The sequence below is a fragment of the Balaenoptera physalus genome, assembly GCF_965194825.1.
Source record: "Balaenoptera physalus genome assembly, chromosome: 11".
Taxonomy (NCBI): domain Eukaryota; kingdom Metazoa; phylum Chordata; class Mammalia; order Artiodactyla; family Balaenopteridae; genus Balaenoptera; species Balaenoptera physalus.
The window spans coordinates 56,814,518-56,828,264 of NC_138896.1; the positions used below are offsets into that span (position 1 = coordinate 56,814,518).

The following is a 13,747-nucleotide window of genomic DNA, read 5'->3' on the forward strand; positions in this document are numbered from 1 at the left end:
GGGAAGGAAGGAAGAAAGAAAGAAAGAAAGAAAGAAAGAAACTATTTCTACTGCAATTTCTAATGCCAACGATGGCTTCCTCTAACTTTTCTCCTTTTTTACAGAGAACTGTATTTGCTTCCCAAACAACAAAAAAATCCAGTGAGATACACACCTGATATAAAAGTATCCACAAGTCCTTATAGTACCCCTTTTTCAGTGTTCCTACTCATCTCCAAAAGAGCAAGGACAGGATAGGAAAGACAGCATTTAGTTTTTCATGAAGTATAATTATTAAAAGAGATTAATCCTGGAAATTATGCTTTTCTATGGTAGTCCTTAATGTTTACGGATCAGGAAATAAAAGAGCCCACTACTCCACAAACATAACCAACCTATATAAATAAAGAAATTACTCACACTGTGAGGCCGAGAGCATACTCCATTCTCTGTTTTGGATTTGCAAAAGCGAAGGTATAAGTTCGTGTGTCTTGGGAATGAATGATGCATAAGTTTGAACCATCAGAAGGGTTTTTCATCATAGCTGAAGCCATTTTATCGTGTAGAAATTCCTTTTTCCTATTTTACGTAACGAAAGGCCATTCTTAAGAATACGTGGTCCGACAACTAACACACTCTCAGGATTTGTTACTTGTCTGTGATTTATACTGACTCTGCCTTCTGTGATCACCTGATACCCTCAGGGACCATCTGGAATGGCATTTACTTTGCAGCAAATCTAGGATGCTTGTTCCAGGGTCAAGAACTAATTCAGAAATGAAGCTTCTTTCAACAACTCTTGTAACCCTCGATCGCACATGACCTCCAGTGCATCTATGCTGCTAAAGGGTTTGTGTGCACCTTTTAGCAGAGTCCAGCCCTTCTCGTTCCTCAACGAGCTTTGTGACTTATGCAGCAAGTCGTTTATGAGGACCCCGCTTTTCTGGCTCTTTGACATGTAGCTGCATTATGTGGTCAGTCTCTGCAAGGGGCAGAAAAGTGAAGAGCTTCAGGGACCTTTCTACACAATCATCTTGCTGCCTGACAAAAAATCGATACCATGAGCCAAACAGCGTTGCCAGCAGACTTTCCCAGTTTTGCTCCAGCTGTAATTAGAGGAACAGAGATTCCAAATATAATACATCTTCTCCAGTCAACTTGTGGATGAACTCAGATTCGGACATGATATTGTTTAGTTGATCAGATCCACCCAGCTGGACCCGGCATCCATAACGATGGAACATGTAGTAGAAATCAGAGGCCTGGAGCAACTGGTATTAAAACTCGGCCAAACTCCTGCCTTCGAGGCTCTTGAGGTTCAGCCGCGCGCCCATGCGGAAGTGGCCGACCAATGCCGCTAGGAAGTCCACCAGGGGCTGCTTCCGGTACCAGGCGGGGTTGTGCAGCACCATGAAGCTGCCCCAGGTCTGCCCATTAATGAACAGCCGCTGGGGATGAGCCTCGAGCCCTCGGAGGAGGCGCGCGCGCCGCTTCACACAGGCTCCGCGTCCAGCGCCTAGTGCTCTGCGGTGCCGCAGCTTTGGTCTCGCGGGGGCGCCATGGCTCCGCCCACCAGCGTGGTCACGTGGGTGCGCGCTCGCTGGAAGGGAGGCCCCAAAGCGCCAGCAGGTGCCCTACAGGAAGCCAGTCCGCCGCGGGGTCGAAGACGCCGTGGATGGCCTGGGGAAAACTGCTTGCCAGGCCGCGGTCAAAGAGCTGGGGGAGCTCTGTCTTCGTTCCTCTCTCTGGGGAGAATTCCTTGAACCGACCCCGAGCCTTCTGCACCGCCAGCAACCCCTGGGCGCCCAAGTGGGCTTTACACAGCCCCGGGGCAAGACCCCTGACCGGCCTGGGCTCCCAAGCCACCGGCCCCAGGAAATGCACCGCAACAGGGGCATCGCCATCCTGGCAGCAGCAGGAAGGAAATGCTGCCTCATGTGGGTTTATTTTTTGTTTTTTCTGTTTGTTAATATTTATCTTATATTGGAGTATAGTTGATGTACAACGTTGTGTTAGTTTCAGGTGTACAGCAGAGTGATTCAGTTATGCATATATATTTATGTTCTTTTTCAAATTTTTTTCCTATTTAGGTTATTACAAGATATTGAGTATAGTTTCCTGTGCCATACAGTAGGTCCCTGTTGATTATTTTATATATTGTAGTGTGTATATGTTAATCCCAAACTCCTGATTTATCCCTCCCCCCAGCATCATGTGGTTTTGATGAGAAATAAGATCACATGTGTAGAGACTCTTGGCAAATTGGCGAATGCTACCCCAATTTTATTTTGAGGTCTGACTAAAGATTGTACACTTCGCCCAGAAGTAGAATTTTATGTTACAGAATTGTTATTTTTCTGTAAAATATTCATGTAGAAGATGTGATTTGAAAACTTTAAAAAGTTCTGTGGTAAAACGATAATCTCATTTTCTCTAGTTGGAGAAAAATGTCTTATGGGTGTTCCTTATAAGAGAAGCAATATGTTTCATTGGAGCAGTTGGCTGAGATGGAAGAAAGGCAAGCATAATAAAAGGTGCCTATAAAATCAGTCAAGTAAAACATTAAGTGCTGGAAAAAGAGCTCAGTGTTTTAATTGTCTTTCAGGAGTTTGTTCTGGGTGTGCAGGCAAAATGATAACGGCAAATTTCAAAGGCAGCCTCTCTGAACGACTTCCTCTGAAATCCTACAGAACTGGTAGCATTCTGATAGTCTCTAGGTGAGAAATGAGGACGCAGAGCAGGTGGTTGAATGTTATTATGACTTGGAGATAAGCATATGCCTTGGCAACTCTAAACAAGAACCAATGAGTCTGCTGTCAACTTCAGGAAGGAGGCAGCCCTTTGAAATGCCTGCAGCGCAAGTGACCCATGCTTTCCCAATGATTCAGCAGGTTAATAATTAATAACATCTGAGTCTTGTGCAAATGATTACACAAGAGCACTGCATCCCACTATGAATTCTTCACCCCTGATACACTCGGGCCGAGTGTTTTGTTACCAAATACTCTCTGCAATCATTCTTAGCCATTAATCTAAAGTTTCTGTGTTTGTAGAACTGCTGTGAACGGACCAATTTGTCATTGACAAATATTTGGTTACCTTCGGTTGATGAGAGAAGTTGGAAATGGATCAGAACTCCAGGTCTTGCCACGTCCTCACTACCAGGTAACGCTTCACAATAAAAGTGGGTCTCAGACTGAATTCTGCTACGTGTACAAATATTTGTCAGCAAATCAGCATTGGCTTCCTCTGTGGGAAGGCAAAGACTCTGCTCTCAGTCCTTTCATATATTCTGAAAGTATTTTGCAGGAAATGGTCACTCCAGGAAAATGTGACCATTTTCTAGCAGTGGAATTCAGTTAATCTGAGATCAGGGGTCAGACTCTCCCCAAAGTGGCTGAACACAGGATACTGGGTGAGGTCCAGGGCACCACTCCTTTAAGCCAATCTCCATATCCTGAGCACCAATTATTTCACCAATGAAAATTCACTTCTGATCTTCTTTTTGTCAGTTGACAAACCCTCTGGAGTTAATCAGAGATAAAGATGGCTTGGGAATTCCCTGGCCATCCAGTGGTTAGGACTCTGTGCTTCCATTGCTGGGGGCCTGGGAACTAAGATCCCACAAGCCATGTGGTGCAGCAAAAAAAAAAAAGATGGCTTAAATAATGGCAGAAGCTGCTTAGGGGGTACAGTCTTTTGATAAGGGCTTCCTAAAAGCTACCATTACCCTCCAAATACTTATCTTTAACTAGGGTACAAAATTTTTACCAGAAAATCTCAAATAGTCATTGAATCTAATTAGCACACATGCATGTTTTATGCTCTGAGCTGTGTAATAGCATGAATTTGAAGTACAAATTAAATGTAGCTCTTAAAATGGTTACTAATCATTTCTCTGACACCAGCTAAATAAATCCACCTTAGGATACTTATATTTTTTAAGTCATTGAACCTGTACTGTTAAGTGATTTTGTACTTTCATGAAATGAACAGTTAGAACAGTTTGTTGTAATTAAAGTAATAACTTTTGTTTGATTAAGTTTCCAACTTTCAAGTCTTGCGATGTATTTTAGTTAATAACTATTCAGTTGAGTGATTTTGAAGATTGGAAAATAATGTCAAAATGAGAGGGAAGTTGTCCAGCATTTCTTAGGAAGCAAGTATAGTCAGCCCTCTGTATCCACAGGTTCCAAATCTACAGATTTCAACCAACCACAGATGAAAGAGACTTGAAAAAAAATTCCTGAAAGTTCTAAAAAGCAAAACTTGATTTTCCTGAGCTGTGGACAACTATTTACATAGCATTTACATTGTATTTACAGCCATTTACATAGCATTTACATCATATTAGGTATTATAAGTAATCTAAATATGATTTAAAGTATAAGGGATGATGTGCACAGGTTATAAGCAAATATTAAGCCATATTATATAAGGGACTTGAGCATCTGAGGATTTTGTATCTGAGGGGGTCCTGGAACCAATCCCCTGTGGATACCAAAGACCACTGTATTGTTAGACAAAAAGATTTAAAGCTGTTTTGTTTTAATTTTACCTTCTCAAAAACTTAAGAATTAGAGATGGATGTTTTACTAGGATAAAACTGATTAACATAATTGTCAAACACATAAATCCTTTCCCCTGGGTGAAATCTATCCTCATTTGTACCATTTTTACTTTGGGAAGCATTTTTCAGCATTTTAAGAGGAAGTTTATGCTGGTGTTTAGATCCCTTGACAAGCATTTCTGGCCTCATTTGGTCATCAGGCATTGAGGGCACCACAGATTTTATTTCCCAAATTCACAATCTGCAGACTCTCAGTTCTTGAATATTATATATTATGGAGTTTATTCAATGAATCATCCTCTCACTCACAGGTATTTATTAAGCAACAAATATGGATCAGGCACAGGAAGCTAAAGCTATGAGAAACACAGTCCCTGCCTCAAGAATGTCACAGTCTAGTGGGGAGACCGGGAGGTAGCTGGTGTGATGGCAGTAGATGACAAAGTTGCTGAGAGCCTGGGCTCTGCAGCCCTCTTGCTGGGCTGGAATTCTGGCTCTGTCATGACCTAACCTGCCTGGGGTTCAGTATCCCCACCTGTAAACTGGGTATGATAATACTATCACCTGCATAGGGCTGTTGTCAGGACTAAAGGCAGTTATTCATGTTAAAAACTCAGAACAGGATCTGTCACATAATAATGAATGTGTGGACAACACGTGTTGGCTACAGTTATTATTAAGTGTAGGGTAGTTGGGGATCTGCTTCCACAAGAGTCCCTTTGGTTCATCCAAGTCAATTCAGACACCAATTCCCTCCAAACTGAACTCATTACCTTTCTTTTTTTTTTTTTTAATGTTTTTCCTGTGATGGGAACTTTTTTTTTTTTTTAAACTTATTTATTTATTTATTTATTTATTTTTGGCTGCGTTGGGTCTTCGTTTCTATGCGAGGGCTTTCTCTAGCTGCGGCAAGCGGGGGCCACTCTTCATCGCGGTGCACGGGCCTCTCACTATCGCGGCCTCTCCTATTGCAGAGCACAGGCTCCAGACGCGCAGGCTTAGCAGCTGTGGCTCACGGGCCCAGTTGCTCCGCGGCATATGGGATCTTCCCAGACCAGGGCTTGAACCCGTGTCCCCTGCATTGGCAGGCAGATTCTCAACCACTGCGCCACCAGGGAAGCCCCTCATTACCTTTCTTATCTAGGATTTCCCTTCATTCCTGGTCATGACTCTGGTAAGAGTTGTTATTTCACACTTCTTTTCCTCACAGAGTCTTATGCCCTCAGATGTATCTTTCAGACTTCCCAGTCACTTATTTGAAAATCTTATATGATTATCTCTGATCATCTCCCTCCCCTGATCAAAATCTCCTTCAATGTCTGTCATCATCTTGAGTATAAAATACAGACTCTTCAGTCTGACATGAAAAACAGGGCCTCCCAGAGCTCAAGTTATCCTGGGTCCCTCTTGGGTTTTGAGATGCCTTATTCATGTGTAAAAATGGAGAACTGCTAAAATAAAATCTCAAAATTATGGTACATTTACATGTTTGCAACATATAGTAAACAAATACAAATGAATATCTATTTATTTATGACAACAAATGCATAAACATACAATTGTGTAATTCACAAGATAATTGGAAAAACCTTACAGATCTTAATTGATAGTTGATGTGGTTCATATTTGGTACACAGGTTGACAGCCATTGGTGACTGGAGCACCTTCCTCTTTCCATATGATCGGTGAACTTCTTTGTATTAGTTAGAAATGATTTTTGACTGGAACTAATGAGTTGCGCAGTATCAGTTTATTACGTCCCTTGATTCTGCCATCTGGATTGGACTCACCTTGCTGAATCTATTCCCTCTGCGTTTGCTGGGGCTGGAACATCCAAGATAGCTTCGTTACTCACATGTTTGGTGCTTCAGCTGGGGGGCTGGGGTATCTGGTGGCTGACCAGCTGTCTCCTTCTCCATGTGGTTTCATGTGGCTAGCTTGGGCTCCCTCACAGCATGAAGATCTCAGGGCATGTAGACTTCTTACCTGGTAACTGGTTTCTGACAGAGGAAGTCACTCTTTGAGACTAGTCCTAGAACTGGCGCTGTGTCATTTCCATCATATTCTGTTGGTGAAAGTAAGTTACAAAGCCAGCCCGTTCAAGGAGAGGGAAAATAGAAAATAGATCCCATCCCACCTCTGGATGCGGGAAGCAACGTGTGAGTACAGTGAGGGGAGGAAGGGATCGCAGCCATCTTTGAGGACTTTCTACCCCAGATAACGTCCGCATGGAGGTAGTTACTGTATTGATTCAATGGGTCTACTCTGATACTTTTGGCTTCCCTCTCATTGTTGAAAGTTTATTGCATCTCCTCTGTTACAGCCTCCCCTAATCATGTTCAAAGGTAGGAAACAGAAGTAGTGAGGGGCACAGTGGCTTTCCTTGGTCGCTTCTTTCTAACCACGTAGAGAAAAAAATCTTTCTCACAAGCCCCGATCAGATTTCTTCTTATATTTCTTTGTACAGAATTGGATCCTATATCTACCTTTAAAAGGATGGGTCCTTTCCCTAAGATGTAGTTAAATTTACATCCTAAACAAAATTGGACTTCTGAGAGCAATATGGAAAGGGGAGAATAGATTTTGTGCAAGCAAGTAACGATGCTGGCCATGTTCTGTAACTGCATATATAACCAAAATTGTAGAACAATTATATAATTGTATATAATTTCAGATAACACTGAAATATCCAAATTAGATATTTACCATCTACTGTCCGCATAACAAACCCCATGCTAGTATTTGACCATGAGAACCCTTTGCCTCTAGTGGGAGAAACTACATAGACATGAGGCAAAGAGCGTGAATTCAGGGAGGGGTGCAGAATTGGGGCCAAAACATTCCATCTAAAATCCCCTCAAATTTATACTCCAGGCATTCTGAAACCTTTGCATTTCCTTACCCACTCCAAGCTCACACGTCTTGTCTTTAAACTGCTGATCTGTGTACCTGTAGCATCCTTCCTCATGCCTTCACCTGACCATCCTTCAAGATTCAGCTCAAAAGGCATTTCTTCCCCTGGGCCTTCTCTTATTCTCAGGCTGGGTTAATGGCCTCTGTTGCCTGCCTTCTCCCGTGGTACTCTGAGCTCATCACTACTGTGATAATCGTATTATCAGATTTGTTAATATTATTTGTTTACTTATATATGTTTCACATCAGATCATAAGGACAGCCTAATGCCCTGCAATTAAGGCTAGGAGTACATTTTCTGAGTCCTCATATCTTCAGCACTTAAAGAGTATTTGGGTCACAGTAGAGAATCAAATGCTGGTTGACTAGATAAATGGATGGCAGTAGCTTGACATTCTATCCTGAAGGCAATGGGAAGCCACTGGATAATTTTAAATGTGACTGTTATTTTTGTATTTTTGGAGGGGAACATTTTGGTAGCAGTGAAGGATGTAGTAGAAGGGGTGAGACTAGAGAGGCAAGAAGATCAGGAAACTGATGTAAGACTATATGAAATAACAGGAGCTAGAACTAAAATAATGTCAGTGTTGAGGATGAGAACAGAGCAGACTCAAGCGATATTTAGAGAGTAAAGAGATAGATCCTAATTCCCAGTTAGTTCTGGAGGGTAAAATAGAGGCAAACTCTTAGCTGATTTTTATGTTTCTGCCTTGGGTTACCCATTGAAGATAGAGCCTTTTCTTGATGTCAGGAATGTACCAAGGGGCGGGTATTCTGGAATCCAATTTTAGAATAATGAGCATGTGGTACCAGTGGAACACCCATGAAGAGAGTTGAGTAGGCAGTTGGAATAATGGTAGCTTAGGTGAGAAATCAGAGCTTGATAATTAGATTTGGAAATGATCATAGATTAGTGAAGCCATAGAAATAGCTGTGTTCTGCAGGAGGAATGAGAGAAGGGGCAGAGAACAAACTTGGTAAGAACTAGCACTGACCAATGAGTGGAAGAAAACAAACCTGTAAAGATACCGAGAAGGAACATCTGGATAAGCATGTAGGAAATGGGGTGGGCTGGTTTGCTAGGGCTGCCATTGCAAAATACCACAGACTCGGTGGCTTAAGCAACAGAAATCTACTTCTCACAGTTCTAGAGGCTGGAAGTCTAAAGTCAGGGTATTGGCAGGTTTGGTTTCTCCGGAGGCCTCTCTTCTTGGTTTGTAGGTGGCCTCCTTCTTGCTGTGAGTTCACATGGCTTTTTCTCTGTGTATTCACAGCAGCATCCCTGGTGTCTCTTCCTCTCCTTATAAGGACATTAGTCACGTTGGGTCAGGGTCCTACCGTCAAATGTAGTCATGTTGGGTAGGGCTTCAACCTGTGCATGTTGGGGGATACAGTTCAGTCCATACCATGGGGATACAATAGCAACATGGCAGTCAAAGGAAGGAGGTGACATGCTAGTATCCAAGGCACTAGACAAGGAAGCTTCCGATTGAAATGTGCCCATGAGTTTTGCTGGTTGCAGACAAGGTGTGAGCTAAACAAAAGGACTTTCCACTGGACAAGGGGCTGCAGTGGCTGATTAATGAGTGAGAGACGAGGAAGCAACAGCAAAGGGTGGCCTGATCATTCCAGAGTCATCTCAAAGTACTAGGGTGACCAGGCCCATCAGCCACCTGATCAATTTATCCTAGAGTGGAGACTCCGGAGCTGGACAGGCCTCATTCACACCCTGGCTCTGGTCCTTACTAGCCCTGTGACCTTGGCCAAATACTTAATCTCTGTAAACCTCAGTTTCTTAGCTGCGAGGTGAAGAGTATGTTAAGGGATTATCTTTGGGTGATAGGGTTAAGGATCCTTTTTATTTTCTGCCTTTGGCTTATCTGTATTTCAGATTTTTTCTACCTAAAGTTAACATACATAACTTTTGTAATTTAAAAAAGTTATGTTTTCTCCAAAAGAAACTATTCATGCTTTCTGTAAATGTGTGGCAGAATTGCAGTTTCTATGAATATCTGTGATGAATTGCAAACAAGGAAATGGATTAGAGAAGGACTCTCGTTTTTCCCTCTAGTGAAGACAAGAAACATACGTTGAGTACTGCAAGGGACAGAATGGGGTTCACAGTTGAGAAAACAATCTGTGCTTTCAAGGACTTCACAATTAGTGGGGTAGAATTCCCCCAAATAAATGAGTAACAATAATGCACTCCATGCCAGAACAGGACAAACATTAAAAAAATAGGTTAAATAAACTAAATGCTTCTGGGGTTCTCCCTGGGGGAGGAGGGATGACATTAGGCTGGAGGAATCACAAAATGTTTCCTGGAAGAGGTAGCATCCCGGATGACCTGAAAGGTGGGGGGCGTTCCCTCGCAAGTTCACTGTTGTCTCAGTGCTATTGGTCTGCTTCACAATGGAAGGAAAATTGGCCCAGAGATAAGAGATAACGATGCAGAACGACCAGTTCACATGGAGAGGAATCTCCCTGTCCACTGCTTTAGTTGCCAGTAACCTCAACAGCCATATGTCAGAAAGCACAGGGGAGTCAAAAGTTCTTGCCTCATCACAACCGGGAGATGCAGGGCTTACAGTAACCACATTTTGATCCAGTCCAGTTGTTTTCTGTGTGTTTGCTCAGAGTTTGTAAAACTGGAAAAACGAAGATATTCCAGCTGTTTAACTTTCATTCCAGTTGGTTTTTATTGTTTTACAATTTGATGAGAACTTAAAAATTACCTTCCTTGTTTTTCAAACCCTGAGTCACACTTTTATCTTTTTGTTTCCATCTGCAAAAGGCCCAGTTTTTGTGATTGTATCTTAACTGCCTATGTGAATACACAGAAAATTATATTAAGTTAAATATACAACTATATGTGAAGACCATGGCTTAAGGGTATCAGACTGCTCTTTCAGTGAGAATTCCTAAAGGAAGTTCATATTGACAAATTTGTAAGATTGTCAAATTGCAGTATACACGAGTTTACGTGTCTCTGATTGCACTTCAATGCTTTTTGAAAGATGAGTTTGCACTTGGCAATGCCAAAGTCAGACTCTCAGTTTCACAGGAGATTGAGGATGAAATTGGAAATATCAAAGGCAAACAAAATTAAAATCAACATTAGTCATATATGATGACAGAGACCACCAGTTAAATATTCCACCCTGGAATCAAATACCTCAAACCTGGCCTCTAACAATGTAAAATATCTGCTCTTTGCAATAAATATAGAAAAGAAGGCCTTTGGAATCAATTGGGCATTTATTTGCCTCAGTGTTTCTGGGAGTAAGGAAGTGTATGTATACTGTCCAGAGGAACTTGGGTGAATTTAGAAAAAAAGAAAAACAAAACAAAACCACAGACTTCTCCATTTTTAAGAAAAGGAAGTAGTATGACATCATCCTCGGCTAAAATCTAGCCTGTTTATATCTCAGTTTGTTAGGTAATAGAATGCCTTTTCCCGAGTTATAAAATAATTAGGATGATTAAGTACAATTTTCTTCTGAATCTTAATTACCTCATTCGTTCATTCATCCAACATATGTCTATTAAACACCTATTCTGTGCTAGGTCCTGGGAATACAATAGTGAATGGAGGAAAAGATATAATTCCTGTCCTCAAGAAATTTGGACTTGATTTGGGAGAAGGGAAAGGAGGTGTAGTAAGTGCTAAAAAGGAGAGGCATATGGTGCCAAGTGGACCCATAATAAAATGTCTATTCAGGGACTTCCCTGGTGGTGTAGTGGTTAAGAGTCTGCCTGCCAATGCAGGAGACATGGGTTCGAGCCCTGGTCCAGGAAGATCCCACATGCCGCGGAGCAACTAAGCCCGTGAGCCACAACTACTGAGCCTGCGCTCAGGAGCCCGAGAGCCACAATTACTGAGCCCGCGTGCCTAGAGCCCGTGCTCTGCAACAAGAGAAGCCACTGCAATGAGAAGCCCGCACACCACAACGAAGAGTAGCCCCCACTCACCGCAACTAGAGAAAGCCCGCACGCAACAACGAAGACCCAATACCGCCAAAAATAAATAAATAAATAAATGTATTTAAAAAAAAAAGTCTATTCAGGGAGGTCAGGGAAAGCTTGCCCATCAAGGAAGTCATGATTCACCCAAGGAAGACCAGGAGAGGGCTGGGTGGAAGGAAGGACAGAGGAAGGGAAGTGTGCCCCGGGGGAAGGGGTAGGCTCTGTGTGGGAGGAACACAGGGGTGCATTCTAGGAATGTGGAGATCCTCTCATTGGGAGAGGAGAAACCCAAGGTTACAAGAGAGAAGGGGCTCAAGGCACCTTCAAGGATCTCATTTCTATCCTCTGTCTCAAGAGCAGTGGGAAGCCATCAAATGATTTTAATAGAAGGGTTGGTATAATCAGGTTTGCCTTTTGAAAATTTGACTTTCGTTAGGTTTTGAGAAATTGAGTGAAAAGGCCCAGAATGGCCCTGATTGGGGGTGAGTGGCTGGGAGACTCCTGCTCAAGGGGTGGCGGTGGCATGGGCAGGGCCTGTGGAGGAAATGGGGGGAAACAGATTTTGAACTCAACTTTCCTCCTTTGCTCAAGTGGCTTTGGCAAGGTTGGTGGGAAGGAAGATGCCCAACCCTGCTGATTTCACCCCACTTCCTGCATCCTAAATTCAAGAGCTAGGAAGTGGTCTTTTCCTAAAAGTCAGCTTCTGTGTTGGGTGGAACAATGGTGACAAGACTTAACTTCCAGGATCAAGCAAAAGAACTCTCAGATTGACAGGGAAGATTTAAGGGGTTGGGTTTCCAGGGAGAGCTAGTTGCCTTTATTCCCAGTAAGCCTGGCCACCTGCCTCTGCAAACAAGCTTCGTCTCAGATAAAGGAGTCTATTGTGTAACCTGCTGGAAGATCTCCTGACCAGAGAGAGGGCTATAGTGAATCTAACTCTTTGAGGGGGCTGGAAGTAGGATGAGCATATGAGTCAATATCCCACCAAGACACATGGGAAGGAGACAGGGGGTTCTGTTAATAATTCAACTTTGAAACAGATGTACACCAGGATAGTTTGGGGGCAAACCTGGTCACCTTAGCAAGAAGGGAAAGTTGAAAGTTCGTCCTGTTCTGCTCCCACCGATGTCCCCTTTTGCAGGGGAGGGGCTCAGAGTTCTGTCCCTTCACAGGCAGTGTTGGAAGGCAAACCCTGGCACTTAGCTGACTCCCAGGCCACTTTTACTTTCACACTTTCTGCCATACCTGATACATTCTGAAGATAACATTTCCCATTACCATTATCACTCTGGGATGGCTTGTCGTTTATAATTGCTCACTGAGTCACCCCCAGGAAGAAAGAGGCGGCTCAAAATGGGAGGCACCACCCAAGAGCTTATCAGAAATGCTGCCTCTTAGATGTACTGAAGCAGAATCTGCATTTTAACAAGATTTTCAGGGGGTCCATGAGCACATTGAAGTTTGAGAACAGACTTCTGGACTTCCACCTACAGTAAAATAAACATTTTACAATGTGATGGTTTAGGCATACACAATTGAAACAAAGTTTAATGAGGAAATACTTTTACTACTTTACTTGAAAAAAAAAAAAGTGCTCACAACTTAGATTTCAGCATCCACTCTTGGGTCGCCACTTGGAGTTTGAAAACCAGCTCTGAAGCACTTAGGAACAGCCCGAAGAGGGTTGTGGGGAAGGGGAGGATGCTGGTGGGGGTGCTTTGGAGAGCGCAGACACTCTCTGCGTTCAGTGACTTTCTGGAACGTGTGCACTTAGTGCTCCGTAGTCAATCTTCGGAGCGGGAACGCGCGAGGCCGCTGAAAGTTTGCCAAAGCCCCGGAGGGGCTGGTCCCGGGGACGTGATTGGCAGCTGCGAGGGAGGGCGAGGACCGGGAGCCGAGACGGGGAGCAGGCTCGGGGCGGCGAGAGGTCCTGCCCAGCTGTTGGCGAGGAGTTTCCTGTTTCCCCCGCGGCGCCCGGGCGAAGTCGTGAGTCACTCGCGCGCCCGGCCCGACGACACTCCGCGCGCGCACCCGCCGGCCGGGCCGGCCTCCCGCGCAGCTCCCCTCGGCTGCCGGGCCCCCCGCGCCTCGCCCACCGCCACCCTCTGCGGCGCCACATCTGGCCGCACCGCTGCCCCGCGCGGGTCCGCAGGGCGCGGCGCGGAGGCGCGGCGTGCGCGCTCGGGCCGGTCTATGCGGAGCGGCGGGGGCTGCCATGGGCCGGGGGCTGCTCGGGGGCCTGTGGCCGCTGCACATCGTCCTGTGGACACGCATCGCCAGCACGATCCCGCCGCACGTTCCCAAGTCGGGTGAGTGGCC

General features: G+C 44.1%; 1 protein-coding gene and 1 pseudogene across 2 annotated transcripts in view; one reads left to right on the forward strand and one right to left on the reverse strand.

Annotated features, from left to right (window-relative positions):
• Nucleotides 1-17: 17 nt before the first annotated feature.
• On the reverse strand, nt 18-9,272 carry LOC309638774 (tyrosine--tRNA ligase, mitochondrial pseudogene; annotated as a pseudogene). The gene is made up of 2 exons (XR_014268558.1): nt 5,681-9,272; nt 18-5,322 (listed from the first exon to the last, which is right to left on the reverse strand). The product of XR_014268558.1 is annotated as a tyrosine--tRNA ligase, mitochondrial pseudogene (transcript).
• Nucleotides 9,273-13,171: 3,899 nt separating this feature from the next.
• Nucleotides 13,172-13,747, forward strand: part of TGFBR2 (transforming growth factor beta receptor 2) — a 94,846-nt gene continuing 94,270 nt past the window's right edge. Inside the window, exon 1 of the mRNA XM_082415119.1 lies at nt 13,172-13,737. Coding sequence (XP_082271245.1) covers nt 13,644-13,737 — 94 coding nt within the window. The 5' untranslated portion in view covers nt 13,172-13,643. The remainder of the gene's footprint in view (nt 13,738-13,747) is intronic.